The sequence below is a fragment of the Macaca fascicularis genome, chromosome 20 (genome assembly GCF_037993035.2).
Source record: "Macaca fascicularis isolate 582-1 chromosome 20, T2T-MFA8v1.1".
Classification (NCBI taxonomy): domain Eukaryota; kingdom Metazoa; phylum Chordata; class Mammalia; order Primates; family Cercopithecidae; genus Macaca; species Macaca fascicularis.
The window spans coordinates 66,024,794-66,042,330 of NC_088394.1; the positions used below are offsets into that span (position 1 = coordinate 66,024,794).

The 17,537-nt window shown below is 48.5% G+C and overlaps 1 protein-coding gene across 4 annotated transcripts in view; it reads left to right on the forward strand.

Annotated features, from left to right (window-relative positions):
• The window catches only part of WWP2 (WW domain containing E3 ubiquitin protein ligase 2), a 214,490-nt gene that overhangs the window by 183,529 nt on the left and 13,424 nt on the right, over nucleotides 1–17,537 (forward strand). For 2 of the 4 annotated variants that reach the window (XM_065537107.2, XM_005592395.4), the window contains exons 10-11: nucleotides 6,562–6,736; nucleotides 14,756–14,810. In XM_065537107.2, coding sequence (XP_065393179.1) covers nucleotides 6,562–6,736; nucleotides 14,756–14,810 — 230 coding nt within the window. Of the gene's footprint in view, nucleotides 1–6,561; nucleotides 6,737–14,755; nucleotides 15,191–15,308; nucleotides 15,466–17,537 lie in introns of all 4 variants that reach the window. The other 2 variants (XM_065537108.2, XM_065537109.2) reach the window with 2 other exon arrangements.

Sequence of the window (17,537 nt, forward strand, 5' to 3'; positions counted from 1 at the left end):
TCTAGCTCTCATTTCTGCTCTGTAATCACAGGGGATCCAGAGAGAACAGAATGAATGCTTAAGCTTTCATTTCTCATTAATGGCAGAAGTCCTGCCTCCAGGGAAGTATTAACCATGATGAAAACAATTTTGAAACTACAGATGGAGCCATGATCTCTACAGACCTAGTCCCTGGGGAGCAAGATTGAACCAACGATTCACTTTGTCATGGCCATCCCTGTATAGGAAACCCATAGGAAACTCGTATGAGAATGGGTCCTTCTATCCAGGAGCAATAAGTATTGGACCTAGTAGCTCAGGGTGAATGCAACCATTTGCTCATCAGTCACTCTTAAGCTATGCTCAGACCAGAGGTAAGCGAAGAGTGATCACTGCGAAACAGCAGGATTGAGGAGGCCTCACAGAGGGAAGTGGCTCCAACTCCTGCAGGAAGATGATCCAGGTTGTGGGGACAGCGGAGGTGGCTGCGTGCATGTGGGAATGGAAAGGATATGGATGGGGAAGGATGCACGGGGCGGTTATGCTGGAGTGGAAGGGTTGTATGAAGTAAAGATGCTCAGAGTGTCCCCAGAGGGGCTCTCAGGTTTGGGGAAGATGCCCACTGGAGCCAAAGAGGGTGGAAGGGCTGACTGGGCCTCCAGTCACTGTTCTGTGCAATATTTCAACTGAAATAAAGAGTGCAGTTGTGCTGCTTAGAAGTAGAAATTCAACACAGCAGAGCACTTCTAGTTAAACATGTGGCTTGAACATGTGTTCATTTCTGTTCTTCCTGAAAACCCACTAAAATAGTTATAAAGGTATTAAAAAGGCATAAACCTTCAACAGTAAAGGAATGGAGGAGGAGAAACAGCATATGGGAGATGTTAATCAAAGTTTAGTTTCTGGTAGATAAATGGCAGAGCTGAGAGAACCGAAACCCACACCTGCAGGATGAGGAATCCACCAAGAAGCCGGCTGATTTGCACCATGGGGCCCTGGAAAGCCTCAGTGATTAGAGGCACCAAGGATGGGTGTGGAATGAGATTAAAACCTTGGCTGGGCACGGTGGCTCACGCCTGTAATCCCAGCACTTTAGGAGGCTGAGGTGGGTGGATCACGAGGTCAGGAGATTGCGACTATCCTGGCTAACACGGTGAAACCCCATCTCTGCTAAAAATACAAAAAGATTAGCCAGGCGTGGTGGCACACACCTGTAGTCCCAGCTACTTGGGAGGCTGAGGCAGGAGAATTGCTTGAACCCGAGAGGTGGAGGTTGCAGTGAGCTGACATTGCACCACTGCACTACAGCCTGGGCGACAGAGCAAGACTCCATCTCAAACAAACAAACAAACAAAACCTCATTGCTTTTAGATCAGTGGGAAGATAAGTTGGACGTTTGTGCAGGGATTTGGATTCACACACACACACACACACACACACACACACACACACACACACACACACACACACACATATACAGAGCCTCATGCCTGCCTCTGACATTGAGAAGCTGCAGAGAGAGCGGGAGGACCTGGTCTGAGGACACAAACTATAGCTGAAGGCCAGGATGAACTCAGAAACAAGAGATTAAATGCAGATGGTATCTCCATTCCCCAGGCTGAAAATTGGAGGGTAGTTTTGTTTGTTTGTTTGTTTTTGTTGGGGAAAGTGGTCAGTCTAACAGAAAGAAACATAGATTGTGATATTTGGGAACCTTCTAGTGAAATAGCTGAGACTCTTCCTGGTCACTCTGTAGTTTGTGGCGCCCAGCTGAGGATACAGAAGTTAGTCAGTGTTTTAGTGGCTCACTGTTAAATGTGACTGAACACAGCTGGGCGTGGTGGCTCATACCTGTAATAGTAGAACTTCCAGCGGCCAAGGCGGGAGGATCACTGGAGTCCAGGAGTTCGAGACTAGCATGGGCAACATAGAGAGAACCAGTCTCTACGAAAAAGAAAATAATAATTTTTTTTTTGAGACATAATTTTTGCTCTTGTTGCCCAGACTGGAGTGCAGTGGCACAGTCTTGACTCACTGCAACCTCCACCTCCCAGGTTCAAGTGATTCTCCTGCCTCAGCCTCATAAGTAGTTGGGGTTATAGGCACATGCCACCATGCCCAGCTAATTTTTGCAAATTTTTTTTCCAGTAGAGATTAGTAGAGATGGGGTTTCACCATGTTGGCCAGGCCGGTTGGCTGGTCTCGAACTCCTGACATCAGGTGAGCCACCTGTTTAAGCCTCCCAAAGTGCTGGGATTACAGACGTGAGCCACCACCCCGGCCAAAACAAAAAAAAAAATTTATATTAGCTGAGTGTGGTGATGCACGCCTGTGTTCCCAGCTACTCAGGAGGCTGAGGTGGGAGAATCACTTGGGCCTGGAAGGTTGAGGCTGCAGTGAGCCGTGATTGTGCCACTGCACTCCAGCCTGGGTGACGGAGCAAGACCCTGTCTCAAAAAATAAGAAGAAGAAGTAAAAATAAATGTGACCAAACAGCCAAAGATTAGCAGACAGAAAAAAGAGACTTGGTGAAAAGAATATAGGAAGCTGAAAAACAACTTTGGAAAGGAAAATCAAATTATAATTGATATCCTCAAAGATTTGGAAGAAAATAATGGCATCTGTGCAACAAGAACAGGAGGCCATGAAATGGACCAGGCAGAAAACAAGAGCTTTTAGAAATTAATATATATGACAACAGAAATGAAAAATTCAGTAGAATTGTTGAAAGATAAATTTGGGCCAGGCACGGTGGCTCATGCCTGTAATCCCAGCACTTTGGGAGAGCGAGGCAGGTGGGTCACCTGAGGTCAGAAGTTTGAGACCAGCCTGGCCAACATGGTAAAACCCCATCTCTACCAAAAATACAAAAATTGTGCCAGGCGTGGTGGTGCATGCCTGTAATCCCAGCTACTCGGGAAGCTTAGGCAGGAGAATCGCTTGAACCCAGGAGGCAGAAGTTGCAGTGAGCCGAGATGACGCCAATGCACTCCAGCCTGGGGTCACCGAGTGAGACTCTGTCTCAAAAAAAAAAAAAAAAAAGAAAAAGGAAAAAAAAATTAACATCTGAAGAATAGTTCTTTAGCAAGAACTTGCTGAATAGCAAGAAAGAACAGAGAAACAGGCAATAGGAAATGATTAGAAAAGAAAATTGCCAGGACTGAAGTATCCAGATTCAAACAGCTCACCACATGCCTAGCCCAGAGGACAAAAAAAGACTCACCCCAAGGCTCATCTGATTGAATTTCCAAGTGTCAAGAGACAACCTCAGAACTTCCAGTGGGAAAAAACAGAGTACCTAGAAAGGGTCAGGAACCAAGAGTGCCATCCTTCTCAACAGCTGTAGAGCAGGACCTTCACAACTCCGATGGAAAATGATTTCCTGCTGGGCGCAGTGGCTCAAACGTCTAATCCCAGCACTTTGGGAGGCCAAGACAGGAGGATCGTTTGAGTCCAGCAGTTCAAGACCAGCCTGGGCAACATAGTGAGACACTATCTTTTCGAGAAACAAAAAATTAGCCCAGCATGGTGGTGTGTGCTTGTAGTCCTAGCTATTTGGGAAGCTGAGGTGGGAGGATCACTTAAACTGGGAGGTTGAGGCTGTAGTGAGCCATGATCATGCCATTGCACTCCAGCCTGGGCAACAGCAAGACCCTTTCTCAAACAAAAAAGAAAATGATTTCCTGTCTAGAAATCAACTTTGAGTTATTTTAACATTTGAATGTGAGAGTAGAAATAAAGGCATCTTCAGACATTCTGGGCTTCAAAAAATTAACCTTGATACATCCTTTCTCGAAAGCTACTCCATGATTTATCCCACCACCAAATCCGACCAGGAAGCCAAGAAAGAAGAATGAATGGGATGCGAGACACAGAGAACTTAACCCCAAGGCCGTGGAATCTCCCAGGAGGAGGAGAAGGGAAGGCGAGTCAGGTCAAGGACACAGAGCAGGTGTAAGATGGACACACAACTGTCCACGTCAGATGAGGGAGAGATGTGGCCGAGAGAGCAAGGCCACTGCCAGGCCACCTGTCCTGTCTGAGAATCTGGGGATGCGTCAGTGATAGGTTCTTGAAAACCACACAGAAGGCAAAAAGGACATTCTTACCTCCAGAAAAAAGAAAAAAGTTGTTACAAGTAAGGAAATATACTTACAGTATTCTACATTGTCATAATCCAAACTCTGAATATTGATTTAATGGTGATTTTCCATATTGAGGGGACGAGGGGAGGAGATAGTTGAGGGATGGAGTACAATACCTACATCCTCATTCCTCATCTTTGGTAGTGGAAAGTCCATAAGCGATAGCAAATAGGGCAACCCCCCCCCCAAAAAAAAAAACAAAAACAAAAAAACAAAAACAAGAAATCATGAGCCAGGCTTGGTGGTGCACACCTGAGACTACTCAGCTACTCAGGAAGCTGAGGCTGTAGGATAACTCCAGCCCAGCAGTTCAAATCCAGTTTGGGGAACATAGTGAGGCCCTGTCTCTGTATTAAAGGAAAGACAAAAAGCAATGAAATAGGCATGTTATTTAGAGACACAGATGTACACATATACTAGTAGAAGCAATTGAAAGTTGAAAGTGGTTGTCCATGGGGAACAGGAGTCAGCAATGGGGCAAGAGACTGTGGTTTTTCATTATATTCCCTGCAGTCCTGTTTGTGTTTCAAAACTATATACATATGGCTTTGGGCCAGGTGCAGGGGCTCACACCTGTAATCCCAGCACTTTGGGAGGCTGAGGTGAGAGGATTGCTTGAGCCCAGGAGTTTGAGACTAGCCTGAGCAACACTGGGAGACTCCCATGTCTACAACAATTTTTTTAAAAAAACTAGTTGAGTGTGGTGGTGCATTCCTGTGGTCCCAGCTACTCAGGAGGCTGAGATGGAGGATTGCTTAAGCCTGGGAGGTAAGGCTGCAGTGAGCCATGATCCTACTACTATACTCCAGCCTGGGGTAGACAAATTATGAGAAAGCTAGGAAGGTTCCAGATTTTTGTGAGTCTTGCGTACTTACTAAAGGATTTTGACTCAAGGGCAGTGGGGAGTCAATTGAAGTGTTGTTGTTGTTTTTTGAGACAGGATCTCACTCTGTGGCCCAGGCTGGAGTGCAGTAGCATAACCATAGTTCACTGTAGCCTTGACCTCCCAGGCTCAAGCAGTCCTCCTGCCTCAGCCGCCCAAGTAGCTGGGACCAAGGGCGTACACTCCACCACCCCCAGCTAATTTTTAAAAAATATTTTTGTAGAGATGGGGGTCTCCCTCTGTTGCCTTGGCTGGTCAATTGAAGTTTTTGAGCAGGAGTGTGACCCAAGGGCTCAGTCTAGTGGTTTACTCTGATGGCTGTTTATAGGCTGGATGGAGTGGGGAGGTTAATTCCAGGGTAGGTGCAGTAGTCCAGGGGTGAGGTGATACAGATCTGGACATAGGAGTGGAAAATGGAAAGTCAGAGGCAGGGAGACAGTGAAAAAGCAGTAGTTAGGCTAAGTGATTGACTGATAGCAGTGGGAATGATGTTGGCCTGGTTTCATCCCTGGGAGGAGAACTGACACGAGGAAACTGAGGAAAGACCTGGGTGTGGGGACAGAGCTGTGGCATTCAATTGAATGAAGGGTGACAGCCAGTCATGAAGGTGAGGCACTCCAGCAGGCAGAATCCAGACAAAACCTGGGAACTGACTGTGGGTCCTAGGAACCATTTGAGGGAAAACCATTTTTAGGGAGGCCTTGAGTTAAAAAAAAAAAAAAAATCATTGAGGCCAGGTGCAGTGGCTCATGCCTGTAATCTCAGCACTTTGGGAGGCCGAGGTGGGGGAATCGTTTGAGTCCAGGAGTTCGAGACCAGTCTGGGCAACATGGTGAAACTCCATCTCCACTAAAAATATAAACAGTGAGACTCTGTTTCAAAACAAAACAAAACCAAAGACCATACAACATGTTTTCATTGGCGCCTTATATCAGGAGAGTTTCAGTTGCAGGTAACAAAAGTTGTTATCAAAGTTGGCTTAAATAATGAAGGCAATGTATTGGCTCATGTAATGGAAAATTCTAGATATCCTGATTCCAAGCGAAGCTTGGGCTACTCAACAATATCACCAAGGAATTGGCTTCTCTCCCATTTTTCTGCTGTGCCATCCACTGGGTCAACTTCCTATTGTCTCTGGGTCCTAAATAATAGCCAGTGGCCCCCAAGACCGCATGCTTACACAGTCATATTCAGAAAAGATGAGCGACTGTTAGTTTTCCTAGATTTGCTAGCAGAAGTCCTGAGACTGGCTGTGGCTGGCTCAGCATACGTCACATGTGCACTTCTGGTCCAGGCAACCATGCAGCTCTGAGGTTGGGAACAGAGTCAGCTTCCCCAGAACCACATGGATCCCCAAATTAGAAATTGAGAGCTAATGGCAAGGAGGGATTGGGTGCTGTGGAGGCAACCACAGATGTCTGCTATCGCCAGCTAAGCCCCAGCAACCTCTGTGACAGGGCCTGCCTGGCTGTGCTAGGCATCCTGAGACTTTTCTAGAATTGAGGGATGGGAGTGGGGTTGTCATTATATTCATTCTGAGGTTCCTGTTTCCAGCTGGGAAAAACGCACAGATCCCCGAGGCAGGTTTTACTATGTGGATCACAATACTAGGACCACCACCTGGCAGCCTCCGACCGCGGAGTACGTGCGCAACTATGAGCAGTGGCAGTCGCAGCGGAATCAGCTCCAGGGGGCCATGCAGCACTTCAGCCAAAGATTCCTCTACCAGGTGAGAGGGCAGGCGCTTGGCCTGAGGTGGGGGCGCCTCCCTGCCCTTGCGCACGTGCAGCCTCACCGCGTTCTCTGTTGACCTGCTTGGTGAGCAGGGAAAACAGCGTCTGGCAACGTCAGCGCTCTGCCCCTGGAGATTTCACTCATCACAGTGAAATTCCTCAAATTCCAGCGTTCCTCACTCAGCAGCTCCGTGTCTAGCCTCTGTGTTTAAGGAATCAACATGTCTAAAACTGAGTTCCCCATCTTTCTTCCAAGACCGGCTTTCATTTCTGCCCCCTTCATTCAAGTCCATTTTCCCTGACTTGCACCCTGAAGGTCAGCTTTAACTTCTCCCATCCCTCACCTTTCCAGATCAAAGCAATCACCAGGCAACATAGTCAGACCCCCGTCTCTTAAAAAAAAAAACACACAAAAAACTGCTACTGTTTTTTGTTAGATCTTTATTATCTGACAGATTCTCAAGGATGAAAGATCCTTGGGCTCATCTAGATCAGGGATTGGCAAATAATAGTCCATGGGCCAAGCTGGCCTGCCACTTCATTTTGTTAATAAAGTTTCATTGAAACATAAGAACACCCAGCAGTTTACATATTAATGGTGGCTGCTTTCGTGGTACAAAAGAGTTGAGTATCACAATAAAGACTGTAACTCAGAAATCCTAAAGTAGCCTAAGCCTACTGTCTGACCCTTTGCAGAAAAAGTTTATCTTTAGTCTAGCTGAGCCTCCTGTCTGGTGCTTGATCATCTTCTGCCCCTTCCCATCTGAATTGCTAGAGCAGCCTCTAAGTTCTTCTCTCCATTGACCTTCTCTCTCTTCCAGTCCATCTGGCCTATTTCCTCCAGAGCAGTCTTCAAATGTTATTGTCATTGCATCCATTTACTGGCTCAAAACCTTTTGTGGTCATTACCTAAAGAGTAAATTTAAATTTTCTTTTCTTTTTTTCTTTTTTTTTTTTGAGATGGAGTCTTGCTCTTTTGCCCAGGCTGGAGTGCAGTGGCACAGTCTCAGCTCACTGCAACTTCTGTCTCCCAGGTTCAAGCAATTCTCCTGCCCCAGCCTCCCAAGTAGCTGGGATTACAGGTGCCCGCCACTACACCTGGCTAATTTTTGTAGTTTTAGTAGAGATGGGGGTTTTACCATGTTGGCCAGGCTGGTCTTGAACTCCTGACCTCAAGTGACCTGCCCTTCTCAGCCTCCCAAAGTGCTGGGATTACAAGCATGAGCCACCATTCCCATCAACATTTAAATTTTCTTTTCTTTTCAAGACGGAGTTTCGCTCTTGTTGTCCAAGCTGGAGTGCAGTGGCACAATCTCAGCTCACTACAACCTCCACCTCCTGGGTTCAAGTGATTCTCCTGCCTCAGCCTCCCAAGTAGCTGGGATTACAGGTGCACGCCACTATGCCTGGCTAATTTTTTGTATTTTTAGTAGAGATGGGGTTTCACTATGTTGGTCAGGCTGGTCTCAAACTCCTGACCTCAGGTAATCCTCCCACCTCGGCCTCCCAAAGTGCTGGGATTACAGGTGTGAGCCACCACGCCCGACCCACATTTATATTTTCTAGTCCAGAATTCTGGGTGCTCTGGTTTCAAACTAACTGCCTGAACAGTCTCCCATACTGTGTCCCTTTGGGAACCCTCCCAGTTCCACCTGCTGGAGTCTCCATCCCATTAGAGGGTCCACAGTGACCTGGACTTGGGGAAGCCCAGCCGCACAGCCTCTTTGGTAGGGAGATGTGGGACTGCCAAGTTGGCTGATTATCTTTTCTCAGAATACTTTAGGTGTGAAGGTTGGGATCTACAGCAGAACTAACACAGGGTATGATGGTGCCTTCCAGGCTGGAAATGTTTTGAGCTGGGCCCCTGACCTTTTTTTTTTTTTTTGAGACAGGGTCTCATTCTGTGTCACCCAGGCTGGAATGCAATGGCATGATCATGTTTATTGCAGCCTTGACCTCCTGGGCTGAAGCGATCCTCCCACCTCAGCCCCCTGAGGTAGCTGGGACTACAGGCATGCACCACCACACCTGGCTAATTTTTCGTATTTTTAGTAGAGATGGGGTTTTGCCATGTTGCCCAGGGTGGTCTTGAACTCCTGGGCTCAGGCTATCCACCTGCCTTGGCCTCCCAAAGTGCTAGGATTACAAGTGTGAGTCACCGCACCCAGCCGATGGACCTCCGACTTTTGATCATCAGCCATAAGTCACTGTAGCATCTCCCTTGGTTAGTTCTGTCTGTGGGGATGGATTGCTCATCATACAGGGAGGAAACCATGGAGGGCCTCAGTTTCCTTAGCAGGGGTCAGCAGAAAGTGTGGTGTTTGTCTTAGTAAGTTGCCTGCAGGGTCGATGGTCATGCCTGTCTCCAGCCAGGGCCCCGCTGTCTAGCCCAGTGCAGCACTGCACACTTTCTTGGGCCAGGCTTCCCACCCATGCCTGCCACACATGCCTGACATCCAATTCTGGCATGTTTCAGAATTGGATGGAATCTTCGTCTTTCACCACATTTCAGTGATTGCTCCTTTTGAGCTGGGCCCCAAAGATTTTGCCTGCCATTTTCTTGGGTGGCTGTGGCTGCAAAACTGGGAAGGTCTGGGGCATCTTTCTTCTTTGACCTATCTGTCTTTTGACTTAGAGACAAGGACATATTTTAGGAGTTTCACATGGTTTTTGTCTGCCTGATTATCCAACTTTTCTCATTAAAAAAAAAAAATTGAACTGAGTATTCTGATACACACCTGTAATCCCAGCAACTCGGAAGACTTGGGGGTGGGAGGATCGCTTGAGCCCAGGAGTCTGAGGCTGCAGTGACCTATGATCGTGCCACTGCACTCCAGCCTGGATGACAGTAAGATCCTGCCTTAATAAATGAATGAATAAAATAAGATGCATTAAAGCAATTTTTTTCCCCCTTAATAGCCACCAATTAGGTTCTGTAGGTTGATCAAGATGTTGGTGTGTGAAAGGGAAGAGTCCCAGATTCAGGAGCTCACATCTGCCTGGTCTTTTGGAGTCTTCCTTCCTTTTGCCTGCCTCTCTTAGCAACATTATTCTGGGTTTTTAGAGATAGAACTTTGACTTGGAGGGTTCCCTAGAAGTAAAAATTGAACACTAAAAAATTGTTCTTTCTGAATACGCTAAAATGGTTTTCTCAGCCTCGCTGGGGATGTGGGAGGGTTCTGCATGGAGGTGATGGTTACCTTTTCTCCATGAAACAAGACTCATATTGAAAAATGTGGCAGGAATCTTTCTTTGGTCTGCTTTCAATGTCTCTCTGTTGATTTTCCTCCCCCTCTGGCATTGGTTTTCTCCTCTTGTTTGCTATGGTGCCATGTCCTGGTTACAAGCAAGAAGGGTTGCTTTCATATAGTTATTTTGGGGTTTGGCTTAGGCCCAGAGTTTGACTCGGAAGACTTAAGATCCAATACCAGACTAGCGGCCTCCCCTCCTCCTCTTGCTGGGCTTCGACTGAGACCTTGTTCTTCTTTGCTGTACTGCAGACACCACGAAATAGAGTTCAAAATGGAAATCAAGGGAATCCCAGATTGCAGTCTCCTGTAATTCCTTCCTGCTGTCTGCCTCAACACACACCTATTCCAGTTCCTCTAAATCCTAGTTCTTAGTTTTTCTGCCATGTTTCCCTTTCCTAACTCACGAATGTGCTAATGTTGCCCACGATCATCATGTATCTTTTCGTTTGCTTGTTTCACCCTTGCAGTTTCCTTTTGCCCTCTTGTGTCGCGTTCCTGCTAGGACCCACTGAAGATGCCCGGCACAGCCTTGCACGTTGTGCTGTTGTGACGGGACCTTCACATGGCCGGCAACTTCTGGGGCATCTCTCTCTGCAGTATTGAAACAGATTATTTTGACCGGGCGCGGTGGCTCACGCCTGTAATCCCAGAACTTTGGGAGGCTGAGGCAGGCGAATCACTTGAGGTCGGGAGTTCGACACCATCTTGGCGAACATGGTGAAACCCCGTCTCTACTAAAAATACAAAAATTAGCTGGGCGTGGTGGCGGGCACCTGTAGTCCCAGCTACTTGGGAGGCTGAGGCAGGAGAATCACTTGAACCCAGGAGGCAGAGGCTGCAGCGAGCTGAGATCGCGCCACTGCACTCCAGCCTGGACGACAGAGTGAGACTCCATCTCAAAAAAAAAAAAAAAAAGAGGAAAAGAAACAGATTATTTTTTGGCTCTTAGGGTGTGGAGTCCATTATCGAGAAACAGACAACTTGTTTCTTACTTTGCAGAGAGCCCCTTGCATTGGATTCTCAAGCACCTGGATTTTGTTCTGCGTCCGTCTAGTACATCCTTAAAAAAAAAAAAAAATGCCCGCCTTCCACGCTGCAACCTTTATGCCCTTCCCAGACCTTTCTTACCCTCAACTGTATTTGCTAGACATTCTTCATTTCTGAGTTTGTATCTTAAAATATTACTGGAACTTCGTGCTTAGTTCCCAAGGGACTTGAACTCTCATGAGCTCTCTGGCTCATGGCCTGCACCCCAGATCTCCCAACCCAGGGACCATTACGCGGGAAGAGGATTCCAGTGTTCTTTTCTGTTCCTAGTGATAGAGAACGTCCAGGATCTCCCTTCTGGCTGCAGAGTCCTGCTTTCCCCCATCTACATCCTTTATCTGCTCCAAGTAACACCTTGACATCTCTCATTTTAGGGGAATGTGGTAGAAGAGGAGGGAGCTGGTTGGCCCATTGGAGATGTGGGGTTTTTGGCTTTTGGTTTTCTGGCCATGATGCATAGTTTTTATTTTTCATTTCTCCTTGTTCACGTCCTCCCTTCTGGCTTTCTTTCTTTTTCAACTTGTACTGTGTGCCTGAGGAAAGACGTATCCAAAATCGTCAAGTGCTTCGATTTAACAATAAGAAGTAAATTGTTGTGAGGATCAGCTCCCATTGATTCTGATTTTATCACGTTGGTGCAAAAGTAATTGTGATTTTTGCCATGACTCCTTTTTTTTTTTTTTTTTTGAGACGGGGGTCTCGCCCTGTCACCCAGGTTAGAGTGCAGTGGCGTGATCTCAGCTCACTGCAACCTCTGCCTCCCGGGTTCAAGCGATTCTCCTGCCTCAGCCTCCTGAGTAGCTGGGATTATAGGTGCCTGCCACTATGCCTGGCTAATTTTTGTATTTTCAGCAGAGACAGGGTTTCCCCATGTTGGCCAGGCTGGTCTTGAACTCCTGACCTCAAATGATCTATCCGCCTCCGACTCCCAAAGTGCCAGGTTTTCAGGCCTGAGCCACGGCACCCAGCTGCCATGACTCAATGGCAAAACCACAATTACTTTTGCACCAACCTAATATGTGTTGTTTGTGTTTATCAGTCTCTGGTGTCTCTCCCTTTCCTGTCTGCCTCCTCTTCTCCTCGATTCTTACAGGTGTGTGTGGTGGAGGGTGCGGGGGCCTGTCTGCCTCCTCTTCTCCTCGATTCTTATAGGTGTGTGTGGTGGAGGGCGCGGGGGCCTGTCTGCCTCCTCTTCTCCTCGATTCTTATAGGTGTGTGTGGTGGAGGGTGCGGGGGCCTGTCTGCCTCCTCTTCTCCTCGATTCTTACAGGTGTGTGTGGTGGAGGGCGCGGGGGGCCTGTCTGCCTCCTCTTCTCCTCGATTCTTACAGGTGTGTGTGGTGGAGGGTGCGGGGGCCTGTCTGCCTCCTCTTCTCCTCGATTCTTATAGGTGTGTGTGGTGGAGGGTGCGGGGGCCTGTCTGCCTCCTCTTCTCCTCGATTCTTATAGGTGTGTGTGGTGGAGGGTGCGGGGGCCTGTCTGCCTCCTCTTCTCCTCGATTCTTATAGGTGTGTGTGGTGGAGGGTGCGGGGGCCTGTCTGCCTCCTCTTCTCCTCGATTCTTATAGGTGTGTGTGGTGGAGGGCGCGGGGGCCTGTCTGCCTCCTCTTCTCCTCGATTCTTATAGGTGTGTGTGGTGGAGGGTGCGGGGGCCGTTCTGATAGAATAATAATCAGGATACCAGGGACATTTTTTAAAAAACACTTTAACAAAAGAGCCTACGTTGCATAAAGGCCGAGATTTTTTTTTTTAAAGGCAAGGATTCAGAAAGGGGCTGATCAGTATTTTCTGATCCTAGTTCAGTGCTAGTCAGGGGGGCTGTCGATAAAGACCTTTTTGGTCTGTTGATTTGTAGAATTAAGCAAAAGATGACCGTGCCCCCGTGGAAGCCAGGTTGGTACCAGCTGGTTGTCGATTTCCCATGAGAGCCCTGAACACTTTACAGATGATCTACTCACTCCAAAACAAGACCTGAAGCAGCAAACACTTTTACACCAAATGCGTCCTCTTTTAATGTCTTAAAATAACCTTTTCTATAGTCCTTCCCCTTTGCAAGGTCATTGCTGTAGCTCAGCACTTACCAAGTGCCTTTGGCTCCATGATGTAGAATACGTGTGTTTTCACATTTGTTCCCATGCCTCTGTTGCCGAATGTTTTTAATGTGTTAACTACAAAACAGAGTTGGATTTTATGAGATACTGTACCCTATCTCCCCCAACCCCCCAACACACAGACACACGCCCACATGACTTCTGTGAATTCGGGAGCTTTTTTTCAGTAATGATTCAATATGATTTGCGATGGAGAATTTTAAGCTCGAGATCAATGATAAGGGACCCTAAATCAAGGTGAGCTTCCCCCACCTCCATGCACTTGCGTTCTGTGTGGGCGGGAGGCCCTGCCCTGAAAGGGAGCTCCGTCCTATCAAGGAGCCTATGGTTTCAAGACTTAAACCTCTTTGTTGGAACTTGCTTGGAAGAGGGGCCTGTGTTGCCACCTCGGAAAGAAAGTTTCTCTGTCTTTCAGCTGGGCGTGTAGGGAGGGCTGTGGAAGGGGGCTTGCTGGCAGTTGAGTTCCACCAATGTTTTCTCAAGCTGAGACTGAGCCCATTCATCCTCCTGCCCGTGTGTGGCTCCGGCACCCCCAGACGGGGCCAGCCCAGCAGCCTGAAGTCCGCATTTAGAACTTGATCCCCTCTTATAACGATCACATTTTAGTAAGTAAAATAAAAATGCTTCAGAAAGAAAAAAAAGAAAAGAAGAAAGAGGGGAACAATACTTGTTTTATTTAATGACCAGAACTTTTTGACAGCACCCCCCTTCCCTGCAGGATATGAGAACTCCTGGTCCACTGCAGTCCATCCCCAGGGACCTCGAAGCAGAATTTGGCTGAAGGGGGTGCGGGGGGGATTCTAATGTAAACAGCGACCCTGAAGTCCTGGAGCCGGTGGCCCCTTCTTTCCCGTCTCCCCTTCTGTCTTGCTGCCCCGCCCCCAGCCCCAACCCCCCCCCTCCAGACAAACACAGAACACTGAGCAACTTCAGGTTCAGGCAGGGGAGGAATAAAGGTGCTTTGTGAAGGGGAAGGAAAACATTCCTGGAGGAGGTGAGGGCTTGGGGCATGAATGTGCCCTCAGTCTGGGTGGACACTGCACACCCAGATGGGAGGTTGGGGGGGACGCCGAGGTGGAGGGAGGAGGGCCAGGCCCCAGCCAGGAAGCTCTGGGCGTGGGCAGGGCTTGTGGGAATGATTTCATTGGAAAGGCCTGCGATATTTTTTCCCCTCCTGCGTGTGGTTCTTGGAGAAAGTTGGAGGTGGTGGTGATTTCAGTCGCCTTGGCCGCCTCGAGCCGGAGCTGAGCGGAGGCACTGGGCCGAGCCTGCTTCCCGGGCCTTTCTGCCCCACCGGGGCTGCTCCCTGCCTCCACCACCCTGGCACACCTTCACCAGCGTGCCGCCTCCTCCCCATCGCTCTACCATTTCTAAAACTCACTTGGGCCCTCCGTGCACAGGGTTCTTTTTTGGTTTTTCTGTAAAAATCAAAACAAAAACCAGAGACTTTTGAGAGGAGCAGATGCTACCTAAAGTCCCACTGCATTCCCTGCAGAGCGCTCAAATGCGGAAGCGAGTCGTTGGCATTTTTATTTTTTATCGATTGATTTATTTTTTCACCAGTGGCTTTTTGTAACCTCTGTGTTCTGCTGTGTTTCTTGTGTTTAGTCTTCGAGTGCTTCGACTGACCATGATCCCCTGGGCCCCCTCCCTCCTGGCTGGGGTAAGTACTGAGTTCTCTTCCCGGCCCTCGGCCTTCTGTCAGCCACGGTGCTCTGTCCTCTCCTCCCGCGTGTCCTCCTTCCCTGTTCCTGTCCGTCTGTTTTCCATCTCTCCCCTCTCCAGCACACTCTCTGGGCATGCCCCGCCACAGCAGTTACAGGTGATGGAGCCGGGCGGCTGGGAAAGTAACCAAGCTCCACCGAACCACTGGAGCATCCACCAAACCCACCATCGCTAAAGGAGTGGGACCCTAAGAAAGATGTCCCCGAGCAGCTGGGGGACTATTGGGCTTTGGTCTTGAGTTTCAAGGTGTCTACTCAAGTGTCCATGCTACACTAAGATATTTTGACACTGCCGAACTCCCACATGGATTTGTTTCAGGTCTGTGACCATATGCTTGGAATGATCCACCTTAACACATCTTGCTTTGCAGCTGAGATGTTGGCGGACTTCGGTCTAATTTTGACTAATAGAAGCCACCTTTTTATTTCTGACATAGCTGTGAAAGAGGCCAGAGGCAAGCAGATACGAGAGTTGAATGCCAGGTGGTGACTCTGGAAACGCATCGCTGCTAGTTAATAACGCCGTGTAGATTTCTCCTCGCCCTTGGTAGCCGCCTCTTACCTATCCCAGGTCCTTGACGTGATTTGCTAACAGTGAGTTAAGGGATGGACACCCATGACTTAGGAGAGATTATAGGCTTCATGGCTATTCTAGGAAGGAGTAGCCATGCAAAAAGGGTCATTAGAGATGATGAGACTTAGCGCATTTGATAGAGAGAGCTGGGGCAGAGTTTTATTTAATCTTGTAAGAGTCACTGAGAGCAGAAGAAGGCAGTTTTTGCGGGAACCAGCATGTGTTGCGTTTCATTTATGGATTAGGCCAGCAGAATACGGTAAACGTTGGTTTGGTGGTGTTGACAGATGGTGTGAAACTGGGAGGGGGTGCACTCGACAACAAAGATGGAGAGGTGCATCCTGGGAAGTTGACAATGATAGGATGGGCTTCTGATGCCTGGAAACGTGCAGCTTTGGAGCTGGACCTTCTCGGTGCAGACACATCTGCTCTCGGGTAGTCATTTAAGAGGTTGTGTCAACCCTCTTATACCTGCAGGGTACCACTTAGTGAATGAGCACTGCAGTCCAGGGTCCTAGAAGGGCCTTCTGGTCCTTCTGGTTGGAGATACCATTTAGTGAAGCTTCCACATATTTGTTGACTTTCAGCTCAGGGATCCCTTACGCATACAGCTGCCCCACATGGCTCCCTGGATCAAAGAAAGGTCATTGGTATCTCAGAGATTGGCAGCAGCTCCAAAGTGAGAGAGTAAAACTCTGAAGACCCCGCCTCATCAGTAGGCAGGGGAAAATGCGTCAGATTAAACAAGAATCTGTACTGCTGTTTGGTGACCAGCGGCCTAGAAGCCGGGGACTGCTAGTGTGTTTCAGGCTCTGTAGAGGCAGGTGGTGTAGCGCAGTCAAGTGTGTTTTCATGCCAGTTCTGCTGAGTGATGGTCACCAGGTAAGCACAGCTGATGGAGACTTGAAAGCAGCTCTCGAATGCTAAGTGTGGAAATTTTTGAGATGGAAATGGAGGAGCCGTGGTCAGAGTCGATGCTGTTAATGAACAATCAGAAAAAAGCCCACCAAACTGTCATAGTCCAAACTTAAGAGGAAGAACATTCTGGCTAAAGGCCAGGGCTCCTTCTGAATTGCAGATCCTTGGGGATCTGTGTTGGCTGCCCCAGGGCTGTGGCAGGGGCCGCCTCCCCAGGGCTCGCCGAGAATGAACAGAAAGAACAGCCAGACTAAGTGAGAATGGCACTGAGCGGCAGCTTGCTAACCAAGCCTGCTGGTGTCCCTCTCTGCTGCCCCAGGAGAGACCCTGCATCTTCCCCACACACTGCTGTGGGACTCAGGACACCTCGGGTTGAGATCCACATCTGCCCTCGGTGGCCCTGACCCTGGGCCTGTGGCTGAATACGTCTGAGTCCATTTGCTCCTAAAATGAGGTCGAGCCGGTGTTCCTTCAAGGTCTTTCCCAGCCCCCTAACTGAAACTGAAGGCTGCGAGGCAGTCAGCCGGCCTTGGGAGGCCTCCACGCAGCAGCCGTGCCAGAAATGACGACACAGGCCTCAGGCCCGCTGGACAGATCCCCCTGGCCCTGTGGTTAGCCTTGGCTTTGGCCCTTAACAGGGCAGACATGAGGATCTAGTTCAAAGCAGTAGCTTCTGGGCTGGGAGCGGCCCCCTCCCCTGGAAACCTCTTGGGAAGCCTTCCTTCTGTGTGTTCTGAGGTGGTGGTAGCTCCCTGACAGCTCTGGGCACCTCCTGTTCTTTCTTTCCTTTTGTCTTCCTTTTATTTATTTTGTATTTATAAAAAAGAGATGAAGTCTTGCCATGTTGCCCAGGCTGGTCTCAAACTCCTGGGCTCAAGCGATCCTCCTGCCTCAGCCTCCCAAAGTGCTGGGATTACAGGTGTGAGCCACCGTGCCCAGCCTGTCTTTATTTTTATTTTATTGTATTTATTTGTTTTTCCAGCTTTATCGACGTATGATTGACAAATAATGTCTGTTTGTAAAATTTCAGACGAGTCATAGATACCAGGTAAGGCAGAGAGTGGGAGGGAGACTGAGGCCTGGGCTGGTGTTGGGAGCACTGCAGCTCGAGTCTTGGTAGGGAGTGAGGAGGGGGTTGTTGCTCTTTCCTGTTCTGCTCCTTTTTCAGCTTTCA